Below are 26,412 nucleotides of genomic sequence, written 5' to 3'. Positions count from 1 at the left end.
ATCTAGTTAAAAAAAACCAAGATCTAAGAAGTGTATTATAAACATGTGGCTTAAAACTTGACGAAAAGTCAATTGATGATAGCTTCTGGCAGACAAACAGCGCTGATGCACGCAAAGGGGATACAACAGGGGATACAGATTTTTCTGGGTTTCAACATTGTTGGAAATATTTGGGATAATGTCAGTACACAACTCAACACAATATATGACATAGGAAAAGTTTAAATGTACAGTACACAGGCTTGTTTGTCTCTTTATCAATGAACCATATTCTCTCTGAAGCCTTTGCTCATCTTTTTGACTGAAGATTTCACAGGGAGATTGTCATGCATACAGAAGACCTGGAAGTGCTTAAACTACAGTTTTGTCAACGCAGAAAATTAAAAAAAATATATATTTTACTTCCGGGACCTTGGATGCCAAAATGAATCCTCCCACTTCACAACTCTATGAGGGTTTTTATGTAAAACTGTAGTACAACTGTAAGGATGCGTTGTGCTCTAAATAGGGGAAAAAAAACAAAAACAGAAACGGATGCTCAACAGACATGGAAGTAGAAATGTTTTACACTTACGTAGTAAAACCCATCTTCATCTATTTCACCAAAAACTGTGATGACGTCACCGGCACAGAAAGTCAGTTCAGCCTGTCAAAGAAGAGAGGTGAGATCCATTTGGCTCGGCCTACTTTTTCTTGTTGTTTACAGCAGTATACGTGTGCACAAGACTTTCCAAAACATCAAATGTACTGGGGTTTGATGAGTTTGAAATGCTGTGCTTCCTTCTCCAAATCAATGTGATGCATCGTTAACACGAGTGTCAATTCAGTCTCGGCGGACGGACTGTTGCAACTGCAAATGCATCAAATGTTGGAACTTTGAAGACAGGATTGCAACAACACCGGGCACATCTGTCCTACGGGATTCTCGAGAACACACAAACCAAACATAGCGCATGTACAGTATGTAGGAGACGGGTCGACACAAAAGACCAAACCGAGGAGGGGAGATGCTGGCTCAGGCAATGCATGATGGGCTGTATTCATGACCGCCGGGGACAGTCATCTGAAGCCCACCTCCTCGTTTGCAACTCCCAACAAACGGGGGAGGAAACACACACACACACACACACAGAGCAGACAGTACTGTACCCTCCTCACCCTCACTCACCTCCTCATTCAGTCTGTTGCCCTCATACTGTGTCGGTGGCAGTGCCAATAGAAAGGTGAGAGTAAGTGAACGGGGTGGGGCAAAGAAAACAGCACGGGAAAGTAATTCAATCCTCTAGCTTACACAATGCTAACTGTAACTCCCCATTCTACCCTCACCTGTGTACATATTGCCCTGAAGCGCACTTAAAGGAATAGCTTGACCTCATCTTGCCACGAGTTAGATAAGAGGATTGATACCACTCACGTGAAGCTACAGCTGGGAGATGGTTAGCAGGGAGAAACGGATAGCCTGGTTCGGTCGGAAGGTAACCAAATCTGCCTACTAGCATTTCTAAAGCTCACTAACAAACACGTTATATCTCGTTTGATCTGTACAAAAACCAAAGTGTAAAAAAGCGTTTTATTGTACAGTATGTGTCTATATTCTATTTGTCTACTGAATGTTTCCTACTACATGTCTATTTGTTGAATGTATAGAGAGTTAACACCTACCGAAGTCAAATTCCTTATGTATGTAAGTATACGTACTTTGTTAAGTTTTGACAGAGCCAGACGACCTGTATCCCCCTGCTTCCAGTCTTTGTGCTAAGCTAAGCTAAGCTAAGCTAAGCTAAGCGTCCTCTGGCTGTAGCTTCACATTCAGCAGGCGGACACGAGAGGGAAACTTCCCATCTCACTCGGCAACAGAGTGAATAATCCTACTTCCCAAAATGACAAACTATTCCTTTAAAATCGAAAATTGATTAAACAAACAAAACATTCAAAGTCATCATCTTTGTGCGTGTGCATCTCAACATATCGTGTGCTTTTATGCATTTTTTTTAACATGATGGTGATGACAGAGAATGGTCAAGACAAAGAGCATAGCTGGAGCCACAGGAGGACAGTACCTCTACATCAACGTTAGGGGAGCTCTCTCGGGGGTCATAGTCGTACAGAGCCACCATCCTCCGTGTGGACATTGGATGTTGGCGGCCACTCCGCCTGTTCCTCTCTGTGAATAGGAAAATTAACAACAGACAACAATAAGATTACTCACTGGGAATATTTTAAAAAAACCTTCCGGAAAGATGTGATGACCGGTGACGACGCATGATAGCCGTGCAAGTCCAACAAACTTTGCAATCTGATCATCTGGCTTGCAAGGTAAACTACTCCGATGTTCATAGTTAAGGAAAGCTTAGTGACGGCAAATATAGTGGACATGAGCTAAAAGCAGTTCACACATGAATAAGGATGGTGAGAAGTGGGGGGAGGAAAAAAAGCAGTAAAGATGAAGCAGAGAGCAGAAGAGCAGCTCACTGGACACAGACCTCTCTTGGACTTTCTGGACCTGCGGTTTATTGAGCGGCCATCTTTGAAACGGTCACAGTTCACTTTACAGGAAAGCAGAAAAAAAAAACATAATTAAGTGGGAAGAGCATAGAAAAGGAGAAATGTGTCAGTAAAAGCATTAGTAAAGCATTGAGTTGGTCAGATACATACAGAGGGTACTGTATGTATAGGTGCAACGTTAAAAAAAAAAAAAAAAGAAGGTGATTTGGTCCTGAAGGAAAATGACGTCTCACCTAACTTCTCCACAGGAGTGTTGAGTGGCAGGAAGCCCTGTTTGAGGAGCTGGTCCATCATGTCGTCGTCCTCCGTTTGGATCTCAGAGACCATGTTACAGGGGATCAGACCCACGCGGTCTCGGACCTCCGCCCTGTAGAAGCCGTCTGTGTCTTTATTCCCAAAGACCTGAAGCAACGACAAAAGAATCGGGAAGAAACGTAGCCAGAAAAAAAAAGGACAGATGTTATAAAAAAAACCTGCAACTAGGATAGGCAAAGATGACTACTATTGACATGTAATCCTGAAGGCATTAGCTAAGACGCCATTTCAGTTAGAGATGTTCCGATTCCAATACCGGTGTCGGAAAAGCCTCCGATAACTGCCTAAAATGCTGGTATCGATATTGGAAAGTACTGTAGTTCATGCACCGATCAAATACCAAGTAGTTTAGCCCTGAAGAAAATCTACTTAAAGTAATTATGTTCTTTTTCGTTCCCTTTCAAACTGGATAGTAAAAGAAAGTTCTGTGGCTTTCCAGACTGATCTCATGAATTGCCGTATGTATGAAACGCCAATTTGTATTCCGTTTTTGCGTGTTATCAAGACGCATAATCGCATTTTTGCGTGTATATCAACGCAAATCGGCCGCCATTGACCTACACTTTGAGTCAATTTCCGCCATAGCGACTTTCACCTGGGAGACCGGGGTTTGCGTCCTGCGTGTGGTGAGTTTTAATGAGCCTTACCCAATGTTTCTTTCCTAAACCCAACCATTTATTGTTTTCCTAAGCGTGTTTTTGTCGTTATTTTCCGTGTTTTTGTCACTGTTTTGTTACTAAAGCCTTTCCTCGTGTTCTTTTCCTAAACCCAACTTTTTTTTTTTTTTTTTTTTTTTTAACAGGCGTGTGACGTAATTCTTGCGATAGTACGTCGCGGTCTCGCGATAACACGCAACGTGGCGAGGCCACGTGGTGGGTATGTTTACATCAGCTGTATACAGCGTAGGCATACACGTGGATAGCTGAAAATGCGTACAATAACACGCCATTTTGCTTCATGAAAGTGCCGTGTATATTTACGCAAAGTCATGATGCCATGTTGGGCATTCATTGTTTGTTTGTTCGTGTTTACAAAGATTTTAACCTGAGCCAGACCGAACAACAAAGATAGAAATCATATCACGTCCATACAGGGATAGTAGTATACAGCTGTTTAAACATACTCGGTATCGGCCCATACGCAAGTTCAGGTATCGGGAAGCAAAAAAAATTGCTTTTTAGCTATGTTATGATATGCTCTGAAACACAGATCTGTAAATCTGTGTAAGAATCAAGCCGCCACCTTGATGATCTGGCCCTCCTTGAATGGCAGCTCCTCATCAGCAGCGTCGGGGTTGGGCGACATGGACATGGGGTCGTAGTCGAACAGAGCCACGAACACACGGGTCATCTCCTCCGGCTCAGACTCCTCAAAGTACTCCGGGGAGCGCCGTCCCCGCCCGTGCCTGCGCCCGCCATAGCCGTCTGAAACATAGAGGAGGCCTCTGCTGCTACTACCAGCCTTATACAGCCACGCTGGCTGTAGAGGCAATGAGAGCAGAAGATGTCTCTTTGTTAGAGCTGACAGGGGAGAGGGCGATGAGATGCATGTGTGAAAAAAGAGCCAGAGATCGAATGCGATAATTATGCTTTTAGTTTGGAATTTTTTTTGTTTCCACTTTGGAAACGATATTCCTGTTGTGTTCACGCGCTAAAAGCAAAAGGATGCTTTTGAAAAATAATAAAAAAAAAAAAAAAAAAGGGCTCGGTGCAATCGTAGCACATCGGGGTTCTTCGTTCACACATCTCTGCTTGCTGGCGTGACAGTCTCTAAACATCATAGCACAGTGACAGCACAGTACAACACAGCACAGACAGGGAGCACATGTCAAGCACTTGTTTTGGGGTTCAAGGGGGAAACTGAATGACACCAGGAGGACACAAGTAACACTGCTACTATTGTTCATTGCTGTTTCACTGCCTTATCTCACAGAGGCTGATTTTCAACATGCATGCTTTCCCGACATCAGACATGAGCAGGAGAACATTCCTACATCAAATGCAGGTGTGCGGTCATGCTTTAAGGCCACATCTGGAAACAATGTGCAGCGAGAAAAAAAAAGGGCAAAGGAGGCACGTTCCCAAGGGAGATAGCACATCAAATGCCCCGGCAGTTCCTGGCAACGCCGATATCAGTGAGGGGGAAGGGATGAACCTGATATCAGTCCCCCATGCTTCTCATGGATCACCGTATTACATGTTTCAATGGCAGATTGTAAGTCTGAATGATGGCTCAGGGATATATTGCAATTAATACTAACTAAGCAACTGAAATGAGACTTTTTTTTTTCTTTTTCTTTTTTGAAAGATGTCAAATGTGCTTCGATGGTGTAAAACGTGTTTGACTTTGATGGCAGCGGAGTTGATGAATGCGCAACCGAGCGCTACCATCAAGGCGGTCTTTCCTTCTCACTGTGTTGTAAACAGCTCATGCAAAATTAAAGCAAATGGGCTACTTGCTCAAGAAGGCGGGAGGAGAAGGAAAAGAGGAGGTGGCAAAGAAGCTAAGGAAGAGGAGGGCGGGCGAAGTTGCGGGAGAGTAGCCTGGATATGGAGGGTGAATGGGAGGAGTAGGGGTGAGTCTGGGTTTCTTGGGATTGAAGGTGTAGGAGTACATACAGGGAAGGGATTTTCATTCTCCAAAAAACGGGAAAAGTGGCCAGTCTTGTTTTTCCCCCGTCAGCTTTATTCAGCTAAGCTAAGCTAAATTAAACAAAGCAGTTAACTGTCCAGCACAGAACAAAGACCACCATATATCACTGCATGTGTTCAAGAATGACTCTTGGCCTTTTTCTGGCCTTGTCAAGGGTGAATTGTCATTGTCAGCTGCACCACATACCATATTGATCCTCTGAGGACATAGATCGCCATATCCTTCGCCGAGCTACACTGCCATAGTAAACATCCTCCTTGACGGGTGAGAGGTTCCCCTCACTCCCCTCACTGTTACTGTCCATGGTGATCTCTACAGAAGACACCAATCACAACGTTACGGTCAGAGATCCCCCGCACACACACTCTGCTCTACCCCATGGCCCATTCACTCATGCTGAGACAGTAGGATGATGAGGTTTGCCCTGAGGTGGGGTTGGGGGTGGAGGGGTGGAGGGGTGGGGGTGGGGGGGGGGGTACAAGGCAACAGGTTTCACTCTGGAGTCACTGGGTGTAAAACAGCAATGCTTGCACTGTTGCGAGCAGGTCAAATTGGGCGGACATTTCAACATCAACCCACAGTAAACACAGGCATAGGGAGCGTATCTGGGATAACTTTCCTGCAAAACTGCATGTGAAGATTTGGCGAATCCAGCTCGTGAGGATGGACAGCTACAGGGTGTGCAAACACCCCCACAGAATAAGGGCCTACATGGTTGTTTAAGCTCTATGGGAGAGATGTACAGCTCGGCTCACATGGGAAAGGGAAACACATGGTATAAATAGCACAAACATCAGTGGCCCTGCAGGTGTGGGGGGGGGGGGGGTGACGTCTCCTCGTGTGGTGACCTCACTAACCAATGGATGGGATGGGCCGTTGCTGAGGGGGGTTGCCGATGTGAACCGGCCTCCTCCCTGAGTGCTCCAGGCGATCAGCGCTCCCATGTGATGCTGAGTTCCCAATGATCTTTAGAGTAAAAAACAAAAGGCGAGCCGTTAGAACAAGGAACCACCTGCTTCGTGAAGACAAGTAAACATTTAAAAAAAAAAAAGAACCCCACAGTCCTGTTAAAACAACATAAAAACCATAAGAGCAAATGATGTGACTTCCATTTGTCCTTAGGGAGGCAAAATGATAGTACAAACAAAATCCATAAAAACAAGAAGGAAACCCAACAAACCATCAAAACAAGTAAATCAAATCAACCCCCGACACAACAACATGGACTGGGGGGTAAGGAAGGAAGTCACATGTTTAGCTAAAGACCATTTGTTTGGTTTGTTTTGTTCTGTGCATGTCAGCTCCGTGATGAGAAAAGAAAGCAAATGGCAGCACAAAAGACAGAAATGATGAGAAAAGAACAGAGCGAAAGAGTGGATGAAAATACAAAGAGTAACAGCGGAGTGGCGAGTGTGATCGAGGAACGGATAAAGATGTAGTTAGACGAGCAAAGCCATTACAGCTTCAGCCTGGGGCTTTGTATTACAAGAATCGAAACAGTTGAGTTATGAAAACAGATGATGAACGAGATCATTTTTTTTTTTTTGGGGCTGAAACGAGTGAAAGAGACAACAAGAGATGATGCGTATGGGTCGGAGGCTAAATGAATCACCACCGCAGGCTGCAGAAGTCGTGATCTGGCCTCATTTTATGTGTGAAGCGATGAGAGATGGGAGATGCTGAAATAAAGCTCCAAGCACAAGGTGGCGCGATACGGCTGCAGCTCAAGTGGGCGAGAGACATGGAGAGCAACAAAAGAAGCCGGCAGACAGAAGGCAGAGGAAGAAAAAGACGGGAGCTGCACGTCCCCATGCACTGCACATGAGACTTTCCTTTAAGTGGAACCTTTCCTCTCAAAGACATGAGAAGTCAAAACTTGGCTAAATGGCCTTTAGGTAATTGTAAAGCTTTACTTTAAAATCCACCGGACATTCTGAGTACAAGCAAAGTAACTCACACAAAATAAAACATCAAATCAGACCAACCATGAACCATGTGATAAACTTGTCATAAAATGAAAGAAAAAAAAAAATGCCAAATGAAAGAAAGAAAAACAGGGAGGGAGGGGGGTAATCATAAAGAAAAACAGACAACATTTAAGAACACAGAATGGCTGCAGCTTGCTGATGGAAAGTACAGCAGAAAGTCTGAATCACACACCAGCGGCTGGTCCCGGTTGAGCCTGGCCAAAGACTGGGCCCTAGCCTCCCTGTGGGGGCTGTAATAGACCCTGTCCAGCTCGTTGAGCCTGCCCTCGCTCAGGGCCCCTTCCCTGGGGTAGTTTCGCTGACCGGCCTCCCGACCGGGCCCAAAGTGCTCCCTGTTCCTAAAGTCGCCTGTGTGTACCGACTTGGCTGCAGTCCCTGGGATGTCAGAGAACTCCTCCTCTACGCTGCACTGGCGGGTCAGAGTTCTTTTACGGCCCATAGCCAGCGCCCGCCTTTCTACCGGGCCTTCACAGTGAATGACCTGCACGGGCCCCCGCATGGGGCTACCGTGAGTATAGTACCCTCGGTAACCCCGGCCTAGAGAGCCTTCTTCCTCGCTGCCACAGTCTAAGCCGCTGTCGGGACTCTTGGTGCTCTGGCGGTTGGGTCGTACCAAGCCGCGGTCGTCCGCGTTGTAGCAGTAGCGGCTGTCGGTGAAGCGAGGGGAGGAGCGCTGACGCTGCAGGTACCGGGAGTTCTTGCCAGGGGCGTGACGGTCGTGAACGCGGGCGTCCTGGGGGTACATCCTCCGCTGAGCGTGCGGCGTTCCCGGCCGGCCGCCCTCTTCGAAACACAGGCGCTGGCCCATGCTGTCCACGCAGTCCGAGTCTTCCTCGGCCACCTCGGGGATGCTGTGGAGGCGCTTGCTGCGGAGCGACCTCTGCTTCACCACCTCCCTCTGGAGGTCCCAGCAGTCCCTTTCCTCGGCTAAGTCCTGACGCTTGTAATAAGCCTTCAGTTATGACCAGGAGGCAAAGTTCCACAATTTCACAGTTCAGTGAGTCAGTTCAATTCAAAAGGGTCAGTTTAGATATTTGTTTTTTTTTGTTTGTTTTTTTTTTTTTTTTTGTTAGGAGGGTTGAAATGTTTTTTTGGTTTTTTTTCGGAGGTTTTAGAACAGGCAGGAAACAACACAGTACAACAAATGAACAAATGGGGGGGAAAGACAAAATAAAGACAGAATTAGTTATTTGTGGCAATGTAGTAAGACATGCAGTCTCATTCCGTGAGGAGAAAGTGGCATGCTCTGAACGGGAATCTCAAACCGAGCGTGGGCACGGAGGATAAATGTAGAAAAAGTGAATTTCACTTGTGAGAAATTGGAAATTACCCAAACAAAAAATACTAAAAGTGAGTGGCAGGCGTAGTTAGTGCCACAGGCGAGGGATGAATGAAAACATCAATGTGGATGAAATGGAAAAAATAAAAATACAACATGAAGCTGAGGAAGTGGAAGAATCGGCTTACACATACTGTATGAGGACACTTCTGTAGCAAGAATATCAACTGTAGTGAAACATATGTTCAGAACGTCCGTCAATGTGCTCACAGAAAACAACAGCAGAAGCAAATTTGACAATTCATCTTCAACTATTACCTTAACGGTATCTATATCAAATGATTAGGTCATTACTGCAAATATTTTAAAATAATAATGTGTTTACAGAAATATAAAGGTGGGGGGAGGGGTGTTTAATGTGCATCAGTGATTTACAAATAGATGGCGATGACAAAAAGGAGATGCAGCATTGGTGTATTAAAACAGGCAATACACTACCCATTAAACATTGGACGTCGGATAGACATGCAGATCATGTCTATATTGGGTCCGTCAGTCCATGACCAATTCTGGACATCTATTCGACGTCCAAACTAGGTCCACTATTTGGACGTCCAACCGTGACCCAACTTGAACGTCATATTGACGTTCAACATTTGATCTTTGAACTGGGTAATTTTTTCGACGTCATTTGGACGTCCATGACAGGTGAAGGAAATTTGCATGATTAACACATTGACATATGGATTAACCCATATACATATATATATATATATATATATATATATATATATATACATATATATATATGGATGAACCCATAGACAGTATAGTAAGCAGCACACTGCAAATTATTGCTTCATCTGCAACGGATCGCGAGTCATTTTGAAGCATCGTCTGGACATCATATTTTGATGGAAATCTAGCGATATATATATCTACATCGCAGCATGTCGGTGTTAGGCTACAAGTTCCTCAGTTGTAAAAATTAAAAAAAACGTCCTCAGTTGTTCGCGGGTCATTTGGAAGCATCGTTTATTGAGCGTCTGGATCTGAATTCTGCCCAGCAACCCATTCGCGCCACAGTCCATAAAGAAAGGACAAACGTTGCCACAGTCTACTATCTAATGGTTAGGATGGAGACTGCTTTGTTGCTGCTGTCAAACCCCATGGTAAGCATCTTAACGTAATGTTAACAAATATTTCGACGTTTTCGCATGTGGAAGTTGGTGTTGCTCTGAGAAATAACAAGATGTGTTAGTAAGTTACACCATGTCATGGTTTAAAGTAACTTTAGAGCCGTTAGATCAGGTTAACATCGCGCTAGCCGTCCTTTTTCACATTCATTTAAAATTAAAATATCCGTGCTCTAGCTATCGCTAAATGTACTTATCCGATTGAATCTGAATGTAAAGTTTACATTAGCTAGCTAGCTAGCTAGCTATGTCTGTTGCGGTAAGTTAATTTGGCTGTTCCGTAATTTAATGTGGCTAACTATAACGTTAACGTTACACAGGCCATTAACGTTAGCTACCTAAATCATATTTAAAAAAGGTGAAGCGGTTCAGGGGCCGTCTAATGGCAGGCTCACGTTCGTACTTTAACTCCCATTGTGATAAGGTTCTATTTTTACCCTGCTTATTACCACAATGTAAAGTTAGTTTTAGGACATTTTAGTAAGACTGTGGTTCGTTTCTGTGCACTCCGCATTAAATCTGGTTAACAATGGGTTTTGACAACGGGGTTCGGAGTGCTGACGGTCATAAAACATCAGTAATTATCGCTAGATGGTGCCCGTTTTCGTTGGCTAACGTTTGCCTTCAAAACCCCGATGAGCATAGCCACCTGTTACCACAATTTTCTTACTGCTAGCTATATCACTAACTTTGATTACTTAAATAAAAATAATTTACCTGACAAGCTAGCGTTAGCTTAATGTAGTTACTGTCCGGACAGTCAAATTGACCATAAGCCTAGCTAGCTAGCTAACTTAACATAAAACTGATATTAGCGTTTATAATCGGCTTTAACCGGGACTAAACACGTTCGATGGACGTATTGAATCACATTTGACTTTAAGATCAATATAATTATCAATATCACAATTCATTTTATTGGTACTTTACTTTTCCGTATCATGTTTATAGCAAGGGTAACTTTGGTAGACTGTTGTTTGCATGTTTCACTAGTTATCCCTTATTAAAAAGGTGGTTCTTGCTAAGAATATCATCACCATCCTCTACTAAATGTCAGGAATACACTGTGTTTATTGCAAAACAATAGTTTACAATACTAAAAATGCTGCATCCTTACAACGAGCAGCATTTTTTTGATAGTAGTTTTCACATAGTGTGTCTGTTTTTATGTTGGTATGATGTATAGTGGAAGATCAGAAAACGTGGCCAGGAGTTGTGAGAGAAGGCAATGCAGAGATGAAGGACATCATACCACAAGACTATTTGTGTGTGTATAAGCCTGATCAACAAGTAAAAAGAGTCAGGTATGTTATTGCCTAATTAGTTTGGTGCATGATGCAAATTACACACCTGTAATCAAACTCTATTTAGAATTTGGGGCAGTTGCAGTGCCACTCATGATTCTTAGGCCTATTTGTTGCTTTATTTTTCCATTCCCTGTGTGATCAAGGGTTCCTAGACTTCCTCTATCATTATCTTTATTGCATGTTCCATTTGGTGCAGTATCACTGAAAATATCCCAACTGTGGGACTAATTTAAGGATCTTATCTTATTTTAATGTTTCTATTTTTCAGATCTCTCAATTGCCATGATGACCAAGATATTCAACGGGGAAATGTGGAAAGCTGCCTATTCCCAGTCATTACTTTTCTGAATAATCTGAGGTAAGTTTACAAAAATCTTAATTGAAAATGGGAGTAGGAAGTAAAGAGAAGGAAATAGTAGTAGTAAGTAAGTAAGTAAGTAAGTAAGTAAAGAGAGGGCAGCATAAAATGACACCTTTGGTATGAAAAGTAAATGCTTTTTTTTTAAATAATTGTGATTACCATTAAACCTTAAAACCGGTCTTCTATTCACATCTTAAAAAAAAGACTATTATTACCCCAGCCTTATGTTACAATTATTACTCAACCACTTCTTAAAAACAATGGGAGACGGGGAAAAAAAAACTGAAAAAAACGTCCATACATTAAAACATACTTCTTCAAATTAACGCACATAACCCAAATCTTTTGTTCTTGCAGCAGCAGCAGCAGCAGCAGTAGCAGCAGCACCGAGGAATCCTACTTTCCTGAGTCCGACAACGAGAGGGCCATCAAGGACTTCCCTGACTGGCAACAGACTGGAGTAGAGGCTGTAGCAGAGACAGCCTTTTTTTTTTTTTTTACTGAAATAATTGACATTATGATGGACAGTGGACAATATGATAAGCAGTACTTGAATTTGTTCAGTAGTATTAGTGTGACAATCAGTTTTTGTTCTCCAACATGTACAGACTGCTGTTGTGAAGCAGGGATACACAGCTTAGTCAAAAGAGAGAAATGCTGTATATTTCAACGACTCCTACAGATTGAGAAAAATAATGACTTTTCTTAATAAATAAATGTTATTCTTTGCTCAAAAGTGTCTTTAGGTTTAAATAACATTATCCTTATCCCATAGGTATCCAAAAATTGAGAAAGGCAAAGCAAGTGATGTTTTTTTTAAACTGAAACTGGGTGCACAGGTTTACAGACACATCTCTACTGATTGGGTATCACCTAGAACACAACCAATAATTGAGACACACCCACCAAATGAGAGAAAACATAACTCAAGCCGTTGCACACCGTTCCCAGGAAACGTGCTGTTTTGACATTGAATGTGCCCCAGCTCTTTGATTGAGAGGAAGCACACAGTTTCAGACTTTAAAAAACACTGGTTTAAGCTTTTAATAGTATTTTTGTACATTCGCGCTTAGTATAGACCAATAGTAGGCTAATTATCTCAAAATCTACCTACATGATCAAAAGTTTTTTTATTTTCAGAATAGCTTTTAATGTGTTATAGTGTGTTATTTTCTATGATAATTTGAACTTGTATAAATTGTCTTTGAGTACCCTCAAAAGCGCTTTATAAATTGTACATTGTGCTTGATATGTCTGGTGCCCTTCTGATGCCATTTAGGACAATTTATTTTTGAATAAAAAATAAAGTAATAAATTGGGATTTATTTGTATGTGTATAACTGTAGTCTCATGTTTCCAGAGAGTGGAGGACGTGTTCTGTGCCAGTTAATTTTCCTGTAGCTACACAGGAAAATGATCACATGGTACAGAAAACATGTCCTCCATCCTCTTGAAACATGGGACTACAGTTATAAAAGTAGTATAAAAACGTCTAAAATTAGTCTAAATTTGACGTTGAAAAGACATCCACAAACGACCACATTTGGACTATAAATATCCCTTACACGGAGGTCCCCCGGACGTCAACATTAGACGTGCGGTAGACGTCGAAAAAAGACGTCGCCTGGCGTTACAAAACAACCCCTTCAGTGGACCGAAATTGGACGTCCAAAAATTACATGGAAAAGACGTCCCTTCGACGTCACATTGCGCAGTGGGTAATGACTACCCCTCATTAACTGTACACATTTAACTGGATAAAAACAGGGATAACCTAACCAAATGATTTTGTACTGACTTCTGGTAGCAAGTCTACTTTAATACAGAGGACCAATCAGCAACTAATGTTTACCCCTCACTCTCATAACGTGATACGTTTTTATATATATATATATATATATATATCATGATGGCAGATTGCCTTTTCATCCACACATGCCCACACATCCCCACTGACAGACCAAATGAAGACAGGATCATGTACCGACAATGTTAACATTTACATACACAATAGAGAAATTAAACCTTAGGACATGACAGACATGAACAAAGGTGAATATTTCCATTTAAGTACTCACTTAAATGAGATTCCCATATGCACTTGATGATCCTTTGATACAGTACAGTATATTAAAATGTGCACTTCAATATCACATTCGACTTTAACGCTTGTAACACTCCTTTGGTGCGGTATAAAGAGCATCAAAATGCAATGCAAACCATAACAAAACCTTGCGTTTTTTTGTTTACTGCCTCCCCCCCCACCTTTAGCATGCGGTACAGTAATGTATACACAGCCATTCCCATTAGATCAGCCCTGAATGACTACAGCAGTGCTGGAGGGGTGTGGGTGGGGGGGTTGGAGCAGGCTGGGGTGGGGAGGCTGACTCAGCTAACACAAGGCAGGGGAGCTCAGCCAGGCAAAGCCACGACGGGCCTGGTTGTAGAGCCTGGGAGAGAGAACAGGTACCTCTACAGGTGGCAAGACCCTCCCTCCCTCCATAAGCCCCTGTCTTCCCCACCGTCCTCTGTCCTCCCCCTGGCCACTACAGACCGAAAGGTGTGCAGTATGTACCTTAAGAGTGTTGTGAGAGTTGATACTGCGCCTACGGCCCTCCTCCAGTTGCATCTCAGAGTAAAGATCTTCCTCATCTTCCTCCATTATGTCGGACAGGTCCGAACCCCGGCTACTCTCCGTGTGGTACTCCTCACTGTGGCTGTAGTGGGGATGATGGTGCTAAGGGAAAACAAAGAGAGAGAAACGTTGAAAGGGAGCATACTGGGTAGAGATCAACACATTTTAAATTCTTATCTTCATATATTGGTGACATCTAGGGTGCTGGATTATGTGGCAATACTCACCATTACCAAAGAGACGAAAGGAAAGTGTCTACACTCTACAGAGACTCAGAATACCACAGCACTGTCTGATTAGCACCAAATGCTGGCACCTAAAGACTCGGACAACTCAATACAAGTGCAGAAGCAGCTATAAACTCCAAATCGGCTGGCCAACCTGCAGAAAGCCAGTATGCAGTGTTCACAAAGTGTTGTGTGTGTTGGTGAAAACTCTCGTATAGCTAAAATTCTGCAAATGTGTTGCCAAAGTAAACTGGATTAGTTAACGCTTGGTAACGAATTTTCCTCCTTCCCTTAAAAGTATTTATTTGAAAAGAAATGATGTATGCAAGATTCTAAAAAATATCATTTTGATGCAACAGAGATGCAGACATCATTACAAGGGGCTTCATTTTAATATGATGGGACTTGATTTTGCCTACATATAGCTACCGATTCCACATTCTTCCCAGAAACAAGTGATTGCATTCACTAATAGTCTGTAAAGTACCTGTCTGCCCAACTCTGAGCCTCTGAGGAATTCATCCACCGAGGCTCCTCTTCTCCTCGAATGAGGAGAGTCGTAGCCATCCTCCTCCTCGTCAGAGTTGAGAGGATGCAAGGCGTTACCTCGCTCACTAAAGATGTTCCTTTTCTCAACCTGATGAAGAGGAAACATGTTAGACATTTAGATTGAACAGGAAAATACTTTGAACATCTACGTCATGAGACATGGCGGTAGGAGAGGGATGAGTAGGTCAAAAGTTGCAACAAATTGCCGCAGACTGTCTAACTTGCAAAGATAAATTTAGTGGCAACGTTTCGGTATTGGCTTTTTGCCTGATGAAGATCTAGTACCGAAACGTTGACATTAAATTTATCTTTGCAAGTTAGACAGTGTGTGGGAGTTTCCTTGCAACTTTAGACATTTAGACAGAAAAGAGATCTAAACGTAAAAAAAAAAAAAAAAAAGAAGCCAATACTTGTTTGTTAATGGTTTTTACAAGTGAAATCATCTTATCATCCGGACAGTTATTACCATTCGCATCATGACAAATTTGATTTCCAGGCTCTATGCTAGATTCCATCATGTTTGTTATAATATAATTGATAGAATGAAATCCCCACACACCTGGTTGCCCTCGGCAAACACTCTCTGGGCAGCTTCCCTGGCCATGGCCTTGGCGATGGTGTTGGGGATGGGGACTCCCTGAGGCTGTGGCAGGATCCTCTGAGGAGAGGGCGATCGCCGTGGCTGGAAGTGCGGCGGCTCCAGGTTGGGTCCACGCATGGGAGGCAGCGGCGAGGGGGATCGCTCCCAGGGCTGGGCTGTCCGCAATCCCACCTCATGCTCTTTGGTTTCGGGCTCTCTGGCACTTACTAACGGTTTGGACTTGGGCATGGGGTGGCACTGGAAATGAGGCTGGGGATGAGAAGGGGGTTGGCAGACGGGCTGCGAGTGCGGCTGTGCGTGGGGCAGCGTGTGGGGCTGGGTTCGAGGCAGAGGCTGCACCTGGGGCTGAGGATGATTCAGGGGGTACGTCGACGGATAAGGAGGATGGGTTTGTGAGTGTGCCGGATGGGACTGCGGGAGCGCCATGGTGTGGGACGGTGCAATGGTTCGGTGGGAGAGGCGTGGCGAGCCCAAGAGATTGTGCGGGATGACGGCCACGGGCGAGTCCTGGGACTCTCCTTGTGTTGATAACGTCCTTACAATGAGTTCCCTGGCCTCCAGACACTGGATCCTGTTTAACTCCACAGTCGTATAGTCTGCTGTGGGGTATAATACCTCTGCTATCTGTATTCACAAAGGAACCAGAGAGTCCTTACCAAAGGGCAATTCAGAACGACAGCATACAAAAGAATTCACTCTGTAACCCCAAACATCATACAAACTGCATGCATTTCTAGCTCTTGTATCTGTTGGCTGATATTTCAAAGAAAATATCACTACTGGACACTACTATGGTTGATACAGTAGACACATTTACAAACACACATACACACGCACGCACGCAAGCACACACACACACACACACACACACACACACACACACACACACACACACACACACACAGTTTTGTGGCACTATCTTTGTGGGGACATAATGCATTCCCTAGCCCCTTACCCTAACCTTAACCATCACAACTAAATGCCTAACCTTAACCCTTACCCTCACCCTTACCATTACCTAATTCTATCCCTGATCCTAAAACCAAGTCTTAACCCTCAAACAGCCCTTTAAACTTGTGGGGTTCAGCATTTTGGCCTCACAAAGCTGTCGGGACCCCGCAATTATACTGGACTCCCGGTTTTTGGACCCCACAAATATAGTTAAACAAGCCCACACACACACACACCAAACACAACAGCTCCTTCTGGAAAAGGAATGTGATTCTGACGCGGCACCATGGAGCCTGCGATGCTTGTCCCTCGGGGCTGGTTATTTCAGCATTATATAATTTCTCCAGGAGATGGCAATAAAGCACTACTCATAAAAGTCACAGTTGAGGAAGGCAAAGGTAACCTTTTTCTAAGTACTGTATTATAACACTTGTTCTGACATTTGGTACCTTTTGTCCCTTTGTGCACACGGCATAACCAATCACACTGGCACCGTTGGAGGTTCCTGAAGACGTCAGAGGCGGCGGCTTCCATCTGACCTGCAGGACCCCCGGCGTCTGACCACACTGGACCTGCACCTCCTGGGGAGGGAGAGGGGGCCCTGAGGAGCACAACACACACACTGGATAAGGAGAGAAAAAAAGATGTCTCAACATTGGCTGAACCATTTGTGCCTATTTGATCAAAACATAATGTGCTGACCTCGGTACTATGGACTTTCCACAATTCTATTCAATAACCACTTCACAGCGGTGTGAAATAAAGCCATTCTCATTCTAGGTGAACGGTATTATATGTCTCACATCTAAAGTACTGTAGACTGCCTAAAGTTGTGGTATTACCAAAAATTGTATTCAAAACGTAATGTATACTAAATTCCTAAATTATTCTAAAAGCATTTTCAATTTCACTGAAATGAACAGCTGGTATGTGCTGGGATACACTGAGCCAGTGACAGCTGAATGAAGCATTTATATTCAAATATTGTAATTTGTAGGATGATTTTGTTATATTTATGCTCATCTCCGTTCGGGTTCATGGTGTGTATTCCGAGATTCATTCATATTCGTATCGGGCGCAGGCGTCGGTTGAAAAAGCCAAGTTTGCCAACATGCGGCCATCAGTGTTATGTACAGCAATATCCTGTTGCCAGATTCTCGCTGACATTATTCTGTGGAGCATAAAAAATAAAATAAAAAAAAATAAAAAACAGTTTGCTATTTCCACAATCTGTCAGTGCTGCCTGCATACTAAACAACATACCCATCTGTGCGGTGCTGCTGCTCCCCTGCAGTCCCACAGTGAGAGAGAGGGAGCAGACGCGGTCAGCGGTTTGTGTGTCCGAGAATCTCCATCAACGCAACCGTAATCACATTTCTACGCCGACTGTCGGCAGACAGCGCACACAGTCTCGGAACAGCAGCAGTGGCTGTTTGGAGATTTCAATTCTCCTTGTCGTTTTTTAAACTACGGCGCGTCATTAAACAACAAGCTCCTCTGAGAAGTGAAACGAGTGCATCAATGAATATTTCAGTGGAGCCACTTTCATTAATACCGGACACAAAGAGCAGGTCACTGATTTCCAGGCAGGGAATTGGCGGCTGCTCCGTGTGACAAATATATATATAAAAAAAAAGAAAGTTGTATCGCTAACAAGTAACAAAGTCACTTGTTTGAAGAACACATGCCGAGTGCGAAAGCCTAATAGTGCCGCCAGACACTGTCCTCCCTATTGACAACAGGCAGTTGTCTGCCACAGACACTGACACTATTTCAGACGCCTCTAATTAACATGTTCAATAGATAGATCATTTAATGAACTCTCAGCACGCCAACAGAAAATGTCACATCAAACTTCAGCCTCACTCTCTCCCTGTCCTGCCCTCTCTTCCTCCCTCACGACCTCTGTGTCCTCCCTTTATTCACTCCCTTTCAGCCTTTTTTCTACTCATTACTTGACTTCATACTCTCTCTCTGTTATGTCCCGTTTGCCTCTAATGTTCTGAGCGACTTCCATTATCCCGGTACCTCAACAACGAGGGTTTAAAAAAAAATATATAACATTCGCAGCACTCATATAAAAAGCAACAATATGACATGTCTGAACCATATTTTATCTGCATCAACAATTTGCTAACTACACCCTACCTATAGATTTACACACACACACACACACACACACACACACACACACACACACACACACACACACACACACACACACACACACACACACACACACACACACACACACACACACACACACACACACACGCGCACAAAGCATGTGTCATAAATGTAGCTGGCTGTGGAGACAATCACTTTTATTATATTCTCACATTAAAAGACTTCCCGTAGCTACACAGTCAGGCTCTGAGACCCAAGTTAAGTGCTGGCAACAGCAAAGCATCACCGGGTCTCATGGGAGAAGAAATCCCAGAGATCTACGCTCACTATTTACGCTAATTTGGCTCCGAGAGACACTGTTTCCAGTGTTTTAGCTCCATTCAGCAAATGCTCCTATGATGTTTTCTCATTGCACTTTTCTTCTTTTTCTTTTTTCTTTTCTACCATGCGTGTGCCTTCTCGCAGCAGTACACACACAAATCCTTGAGGGCAATCTAAAAGTGGCTGGGAAAAAATGAAAATGGCTAAGATGTTTGTCAGGTTCGTAAATGTTTGTAAATGGGCTTGAAGCGTGTGGCAGAGTAAATAAATAGATGGCTGTGTTGGATGTATATTATCAGATGGCTTTCATTGTGAAATATCAGATGACTTTAGTCTAACACAATATTAGACTACAAGAACAGCAATCAGATTGGGGGGGTGGCGGCAGGAGAGCAATGTTACCTCTTTATCATCACCTTTTACACAAAACGTACAAACTGACTGCATTTGCAAAGAAACAGTCCGAGCACTCTCGTCAACATTTTTTCCAGCCACAATCTGCATCTTTTTTTCAATGAAAAAGCTCTGATAAACCCACTGTACATTACCTTCCAAGCACTATAGTACATAAACATAGAGGGGATTTTGCTGCTAAAGAGCCAGATATTTTTCTCAGTTATTAAAAGAGACAAAAGGAGCTAAAAAGGAATGTTGGACTAGCATTTGCAAAGTGGCCAAAAACATGCATCCAAAATGCTGGATGGGTACATAACCAACGATTTGCTAAACAGTTTACCTCAACACGTTTGTACTGCATCCAAGTGGCCAGAAAATCAGATAATGCAAGTTTAGGTTACATTTTAGCACAACTTAAATCAATTTTGGCAGTATAACAAAACAAAGAGCCAGACTTAAGACTCTGTGAGGCTATACTTCATATACTTCATACTTTGAGCTAAATGACAATGTCAACATGCTAAAATGATGATGTTTAAGCAGGTATAATCATGTTCACGATGGTTAAAAGTCAGGGGATCACGAGACCACAAATTATTAGAATTTATCCTGAGGGGGCTATGAATATCTGCACCAAATTTCACGGCAATCCATCTATTAGTTGTTCATATAATTCACAATAAACCACAAATCTGTGTCGAGAAAGAAACGTAAAACAAGAAAAAGTCAGGGGACTCCTAGAGTCATAAGGATACATTCTCTGGTATCTTTACCAATTTCAGACTGGACCAAAGCATGCTAGCGCGGCTAAAAATATCCCAGTAGGTCTAGACTTGAACTATACAACAATACGCTGCATAGAAAAACGTCCCTGTTTACAGGACAGGTAAAAGTGCTAACGTGAGTAATGTTTTGGAGGCTGACCTGCAGGCTGAGTGCAGAACTCCACAGAGATTTCCCTCTTGTCCCTTTGACCCATCGGAAGCTGCCAAGGCACCTGATGCGGCTGCGCCACAACCTTCACCTTGTAAACTGTCATGGACTTCAGGTTGAAGAACTTGTACTTATAGCCCCCCGCCTTGACCATGTCGTACTCTGCACCATTGAGGAAGATGGTGTGACTGTAGTTGCTGTTGCTGGACATCCAAGAGAGCTCAGCAGAGACCTGCGTGATGCTGTCCACCCGCAGGTAGTAAGGTGCCACCACCACATCCTTTCCCACGAGCAGAGTGCACCGGAGCTCGTCCGACGGGCCGCGGTCGGTGATGCTCTGCACTGAGATGCGGTAGGTGTTGGTGGCCAGATTGAGCTTTTCAAGAAGAGACTTTGTCCTGCCCCCGTAGGGGACACTCATGCACACCTCCTTATCCACCAAGACATTGTAGCCACTGATGGAGCCCCAGCCCGGTGGCACCACGGGAGGATCCCAGCCAATAATCACACTCTTGGCCAGTTGTTTAATCAGGTTGATGCGGCGAGGATAAGGCACAATGTCTTCACCGACCTCGTCAGTGCTGACATCCAAGGTTCCTGTCCCGTTGCTGGAGGAGCCCAGGAGGTCCATGCCCAAGCTGCTGGTGCTTAGACAGTCTAGTTTACTGTCCGACAGCAGGCTGCTTATGCTCGTTCCCGTTCCTGTGCCGAATTTCAGTCTCTGAGGCCCCAGGCTACTGTGGTTGAGGTAGCCAGGTTCTTTAGCCACTGTGTCCCTGTGTTGGGCAGAGGTTGTCTCCGCATCTTGGACAAATTCCACAAAATTGGATGGGACGAGTCCCCGCTGTCCATCTAGCAGCTCTCCTGACAAAACAAAATAGTAGATAGTTGGTACTGTGGAGCTATTTAAATAAAAGATGAAACACTATCAAGGCAGGTCAGACCTTCGTAAAAGCCATCCTCATCCATCGTCCCGTAAACGTAGAGGTACTTCCCTGCCACCAGGGGGAGCTCTGCCTCAGGATGCTCATTAGGCCCGTCATAAGGATTGTAACTACCGCAGAAAAACATGAACAAACAATTCAACTGCAGAAGTGTTATATTTTACACGTATTTCTTTTTACAATTACTCTACATCAGGGTTCTTTTATGTCAAATGCTACAATTCTGTAATATGTATGTCAAGGGAAAAGTATCTGCTGAATGCTGCTTTGAAAACATAAAGTTTGTTTCTATTTTTTTATCTATTTATTCAGGTTTTTGTTGTTGTTTTTTTACAAATAGGAGAGAGCTGAGGACAGTGTGGGTTGAAAGCTCAGGCCCTGTTTCATATATTTGTGCTCTGAGGATTCCAATTATTTTTTTGTGCTGACAGGTAATGTTCCTTACAGATAGAAACACTGAATCATCTTTAAGACCACAGCCTAAAGCTCTGTTGGAGAAAGCTAATAAGCTTAGCAAGATGTGTCCATGACTTGTCCACACTGAGCAGCCAGTTCAGTTGACTGTAATTTAATTTAATTACATTTTTATTTTAGAGTCTTTATTGATCCCCAATGGGGAAAATTACAATTTACACTATGTTGTTAATACACACTACACACAGGCCTGAAATACACACACACATGCACTAATGGAGAGATGTCAGAGTGAGGGGGTTGCGACTGCTTAACAGGCGCTCTGAGCTGTTTGGGGAGGTGGGGGAGGGGGGGGTCATCTCTCCAGCTACCAGTCCACCTGTGTACTTCGGTCCTTACGGGGACTTGAACCAGCGACCCTCTGGTTCCAACCCAACTCCCTACGGACTGAGCTACTGCCTTCTTTGGCCACCTTTTCTTGTTAATTATCACCCTCTCTTAGGATGGTTACGTGTTCGGGGGGGGTTTGTGTTATGTTAGCACAAAGCTCCTGTTAACACTTACTCTGAAAATGCACTGAAACCACTCAAAATATTTTGATAGTTATAAGACCATGTGTCTTTTTCAACACTTTTGTTGCTTTTCCCCTAACTTTTCTGTTGCTTTTTTCTGCCCTTTTTTGGCATTTCCTGAAGATTTTCTTCAGATGACTTTCTTTGTCACTTTTTAACGTTCTTTTATCTTTTTCTTCAAATGTTATAAAATTGAATAAAACACCCAAATTCAATGAGAGTAGTGAACTGATCATTTATTTTACTTGTGCATGGTTGTAAGGAACCATCCACATTATTATTTTTTGGCAATTTGGGTGGAAGAAAACCCAAATGTTCTGATACAGATTTGACCCGAAGACAAGGAGGGTTAAGAACTTGTTGGAAACAGTAAAGAGTCTCATCCTGCACTGACCTGATTACAAAATCCAGGAGGAGGTTGTATTTGTTGTCAGTGTTTAGTGTTTCAAATGAAAGAAGGAATACTGTGAAGTAGTAGTAGGTGAATAAGTAGTTGTGTGTACGAACCTGTACCGAGCAATACACAGACGAACCTTCCCCGTAAACCTCAGTTTGGACCTGGTAGTTGAGCTGAGCTCTTTGTCCATCTAGAAAACACGAAGAAAAAAAAACTCACAAATAACCCTATTTTCAACATCAAATTCTCCTTCTCTGTGTTTTCACCTTTCACCTCATATTCAGAAAACCAGAGTGGCAAGCGTTCAAGCTTGGTAAGTCAAAAGGATTTTGCAACAAAGCGAGTTTAGTATAAAAATGCCAAGACGTTCAGAGATACTGAGGTATGCTGGATCTGTAAATCCCGGTGTCTGTGCTCTGGAATTTGCAGAAAGTCTTACAAAAAAGTAAACAAAAAGCACATGATATAAATATTTCTATTGTTTACAACAGGATTTCATTTAGGTAAACAGGGCTAAACTAAAAAGTTGTAGGGGATTCTTTTCTATTGCAGCCCACATTGTGGTTTTGGATGTTCAGTTTGAAGTTTGTTAGACACATTTCTTTTCTATAGATGTCATTGCAAAGTGAAAATGGAGAAATGTGCAATAAAGCAAAAGCCATATGGGCCACAAACAGACACTGTCAGATACCTCAGAGTGGGAAGCCCGTGCTGGGCTGCTGACTCGGCCGCGAGTGAGGAATGTTGGCTTGACAGAGAGGAGCTCAGGCTTGTCTCCACTGATCTGGAGTGGTCGAATGAACTCAGATATCAAAGATCTGCTTGTTGGAGCCTCATTGCCTGTGGAACAAACAGAACTTCTCTCTCACCAGATCTTCACATCACAATGTAACAGAACTTAAAACAAACGTGTGACCAAAATAGAGAGCGATGCAGAAAAAATAAACCGTATCTCAACATTTTAACATTGTGTAACGGTAATTGACATTATGTAAACACGAGGCTATACAGTACAAATACCAGTAATAGTACCCATACTTAATAACCAGCTGATTAGGGCTGCCCCTTTTAAGTCAATTAGTCCACAAATTTTTGGTTTTAGTCATCTAAAATTTCATTACATTTTTCATGCTGAATGACTTATTTCCAAGAAACGTATGAGCACATCTCTGGTAAACACAACATTAAAAGTGGTGCTTTTGCATGATTCTTTGGAGAAAGTCAGTTTTACAGATTAAATCAACTAATACATCAGTCGACAAAATCATATGAGTGTTAGTCGACTGAGAATGTCTTTAGTTGAGGACAGCCCTACGGCTGATTGTATGTCGTTTACATATATTAGGCATCAACCTGCACTAACACGTGATTATCTACTAACTCTCCTTTTGAAGGTACTGCAATTTAAATACATGTTTTTGAGCAGGTGTCATTTAGGTCGATATCTCACAGTACTGTACTCTTTTGTAAAAAAAATTGTAAAGATATTTAATAAATTAAACTTGATAGCAAGAGCTGAAGGATACTACTGTAATTAGTGAAGCATTTGGGAATTAACAAAAACAAGTCGAAAACAAACAGAGAACAGGTTTTGCCAGCTAGAGGCTATTTCTCACTGCGATTGATTATTTCATAAACAGTTTGTGTTTACTGCGGATTAAGTCAGAAGCCTCACGGACTTCTAATTTCAGCTGCAATTCTTTCCATTATGAAGTAACTGACTCCTCTTCCAATATGTTCAGTGTGCAGTTACTGCCAGCAGCTCTCACGTGACGGAAATGATGCATTTATTCAATTGCACAGCGCTTTAATAAGAGTGGGCTACATCAAGCAAAATTAATGTTTTTTTTATTATTTATTGTAAATATAAGCAAATATCCCATAAAATTAATATCAATACATATTTAGTTAATACATTTATAATGTATTATCCCAAATGAGATGTCAGCCCCTTGGAAATATGACAAAAAAATCTAAATTACTATTTATTTTGCTAAAAATACTTATATACTGATATATGAGCAATGAGACATATCTGAGTTAAAGAAAACAAGAGATACGGATAAGATCCTACCTTTTCCTATGGGGGCAGCCAGTCCATTAAGGAGCTGTGAGAGGGATTTGTTGGGCGACCCAGGAGATTCACATAGAGTTAGGGGTTCAGTGCTGAGGATATCAAACTTCCCAGCCTGGAGCCGGAACTTCTCCAGCTCTTTTGACAGGAGGTTGAACTGCTCACTCTGAGACCGACATTTTTCCTCCAGCTCGCGGACTTTGGCCTGATGGTGTTGAGGGAGGAGAGTCATCAAGAGAGGAGTGAGAGACAGACAGAGAGAGAGAGAGAGAGAGAGAGAGAGAGAGAGAGAGAGAGAGAGAGAGAGACAGACAGACAGACAGACAGAAGGACAGACAGACAGACAGGGGCAGGGAGAGAAAGGATGGGAAACAAAGGAAAACAGCAGAAGACAAAATAAGGAAACCACAGGATGCAGGACGGAACATTCTGCACACAGAAATACTAGAGTACTGTACACACAGTACAGTAGGCACGTATACGATGCTATACGTCTACTGTCTACACACAAATAAAACATGGAATAAGATTTACTTTAGGACTTATAACATGTGGATTGGCCATTGCGGAGAAAAAACATGTCACAATGACTTGAAGACAGTATACGTACAAATCGCATGCACAACTAAAGTTAATGCTAATAATACTGAAAATGAAAAAACTTGCGTCTAGGCAGTATGCATCCCCAAACTGCAGAGTGGCATAGAGGAGGAGGCTGATGATATTCTACATTTTTCTTATTGTCAATTAATCCCTTGAAAAGACCAAAACCAACAATATGTTTGTCCTACTAACAAATATTGTCTGTGGAGCCAAAGCCTGATATATCTTATTCCTCTGTGCCGTAGAGCTCCATTGTTGTCCAAAAGCTATTAAAATCACACCAATGAGCCACACTGTTGCACTGGGTAACATGTTCCTCCATTATGATGAACATGGGCATTGTGGTTTAAGTCAATCCCACAAATACTGTACAGTATCCTGCTGCTGTAAATACTCAGCAAAGCAACAAATGTGTATTAATCTGCAGCTGAAAATAGTCCCCAGCAAATACATTATTTACTTCTGTAAGACTAAAGACTAACATGCCAAACTGGGGAATTCTTTTTTGTTTGTTTTTTTAACAAATGGAAATATGTATTTGTGACAATACAGAATATCTGTTTGGAAAGATGTACATTGGGGATTAATGGACTTGGGGGAAGTTTGAAAATATTGTTGGTAGTGGTTGTTTCATAGGATTTGGTAACAAAAACAAATGTATAAAATAACACCAGCTGTAAGCAGGAAACCTATTGCACAAACTAACACTGGGAAACTGAACATAATTGTTTGGGCAGGTATAATAGAAATTCCAGGTGCTAGAGCACTATTTCTCAACTCCCTTCTCAACCTGAAACTGCCACAATCTGAACCGCAGATGCTCTGGAGGACACTGAAGCTACCATGGAATTTAGTTTAGCACTGCCCAAAACACAGCAACGCCCCCTGCTAATACTCTATGCTATTCTGTCCATTTCATGCACACAGATTTTTTCTAGATATAACATGCTGTTAGCACACAGACACCAAAGGAATTCCTGCATTTGTGAACTAGAATAAGTAAATTAAGAGGTATTAGTTAATAACATCATACAGTTCTCAGCTGTATGGCAAGTACAGTTTGTA

The 26,412-nt window shown here is 42.8% G+C and overlaps 1 protein-coding gene across 16 annotated transcripts in view; it reads right to left on the bottom strand.

Moving 5' to 3' along the window:
- rimbp2b (RIMS binding protein 2b) overlaps positions 1–26,412 on the bottom strand; it is a 111,437-nt gene that overhangs the window by 5,194 nt on the left and 79,831 nt on the right. For 6 of the 16 annotated variants that reach the window (XM_028577528.1, XM_028577532.1, XM_028577536.1 and 3 more), the window contains 17 exons: positions 24,745–24,949; positions 23,362–23,510; positions 22,781–22,860; positions 21,288–21,397; positions 20,335–21,207; positions 17,016–17,188; positions 15,574–16,239; positions 14,953–15,102; positions 14,179–14,340; positions 6,330–6,438; positions 5,659–5,784; positions 4,063–4,244; positions 2,739–2,907; positions 2,484–2,546; positions 2,061–2,164; positions 1,169–1,195; positions 575–646 (listed from right to left, as the gene is read on the bottom strand). In XM_028577528.1, coding sequence (XP_028433329.1) covers positions 575–646; positions 1,169–1,195; positions 2,061–2,164; positions 2,484–2,546; positions 2,739–2,907; positions 4,063–4,244; positions 5,659–5,784; positions 6,330–6,438; positions 14,179–14,340; positions 14,953–15,102; positions 15,574–16,239; positions 17,016–17,188; positions 20,335–21,207; positions 21,288–21,397; positions 22,781–22,860; positions 23,362–23,510; positions 24,745–24,949 — 3,420 coding nt within the window. The remainder of the gene's footprint in view (positions 1–574; positions 647–1,168; positions 1,196–2,060; positions 2,165–2,483; positions 2,547–2,738; positions 2,908–4,062; positions 4,245–5,658; positions 5,785–6,329; positions 6,439–14,178; positions 14,341–14,952; positions 15,103–15,573; positions 16,240–17,015; positions 17,189–20,334; positions 21,208–21,287; positions 21,398–22,780; positions 22,861–23,361; positions 23,511–24,744; positions 24,950–26,412) is intronic. The other 10 variants (XM_028577531.1, XM_028577534.1, XM_028577538.1 and 7 more) reach the window with 7 other exon arrangements.

This window comes from Perca flavescens, chromosome 5, assembly GCF_004354835.1.
Source record: "Perca flavescens isolate YP-PL-M2 chromosome 5, PFLA_1.0, whole genome shotgun sequence".
NCBI classification, from domain to species: Eukaryota; Metazoa; Chordata; class Actinopteri; order Perciformes; family Percidae; genus Perca; species Perca flavescens.
Note: the sequence above shows the minus strand (reverse complement) of the source record. Positions and strands in the feature narration are given on the sequence as shown.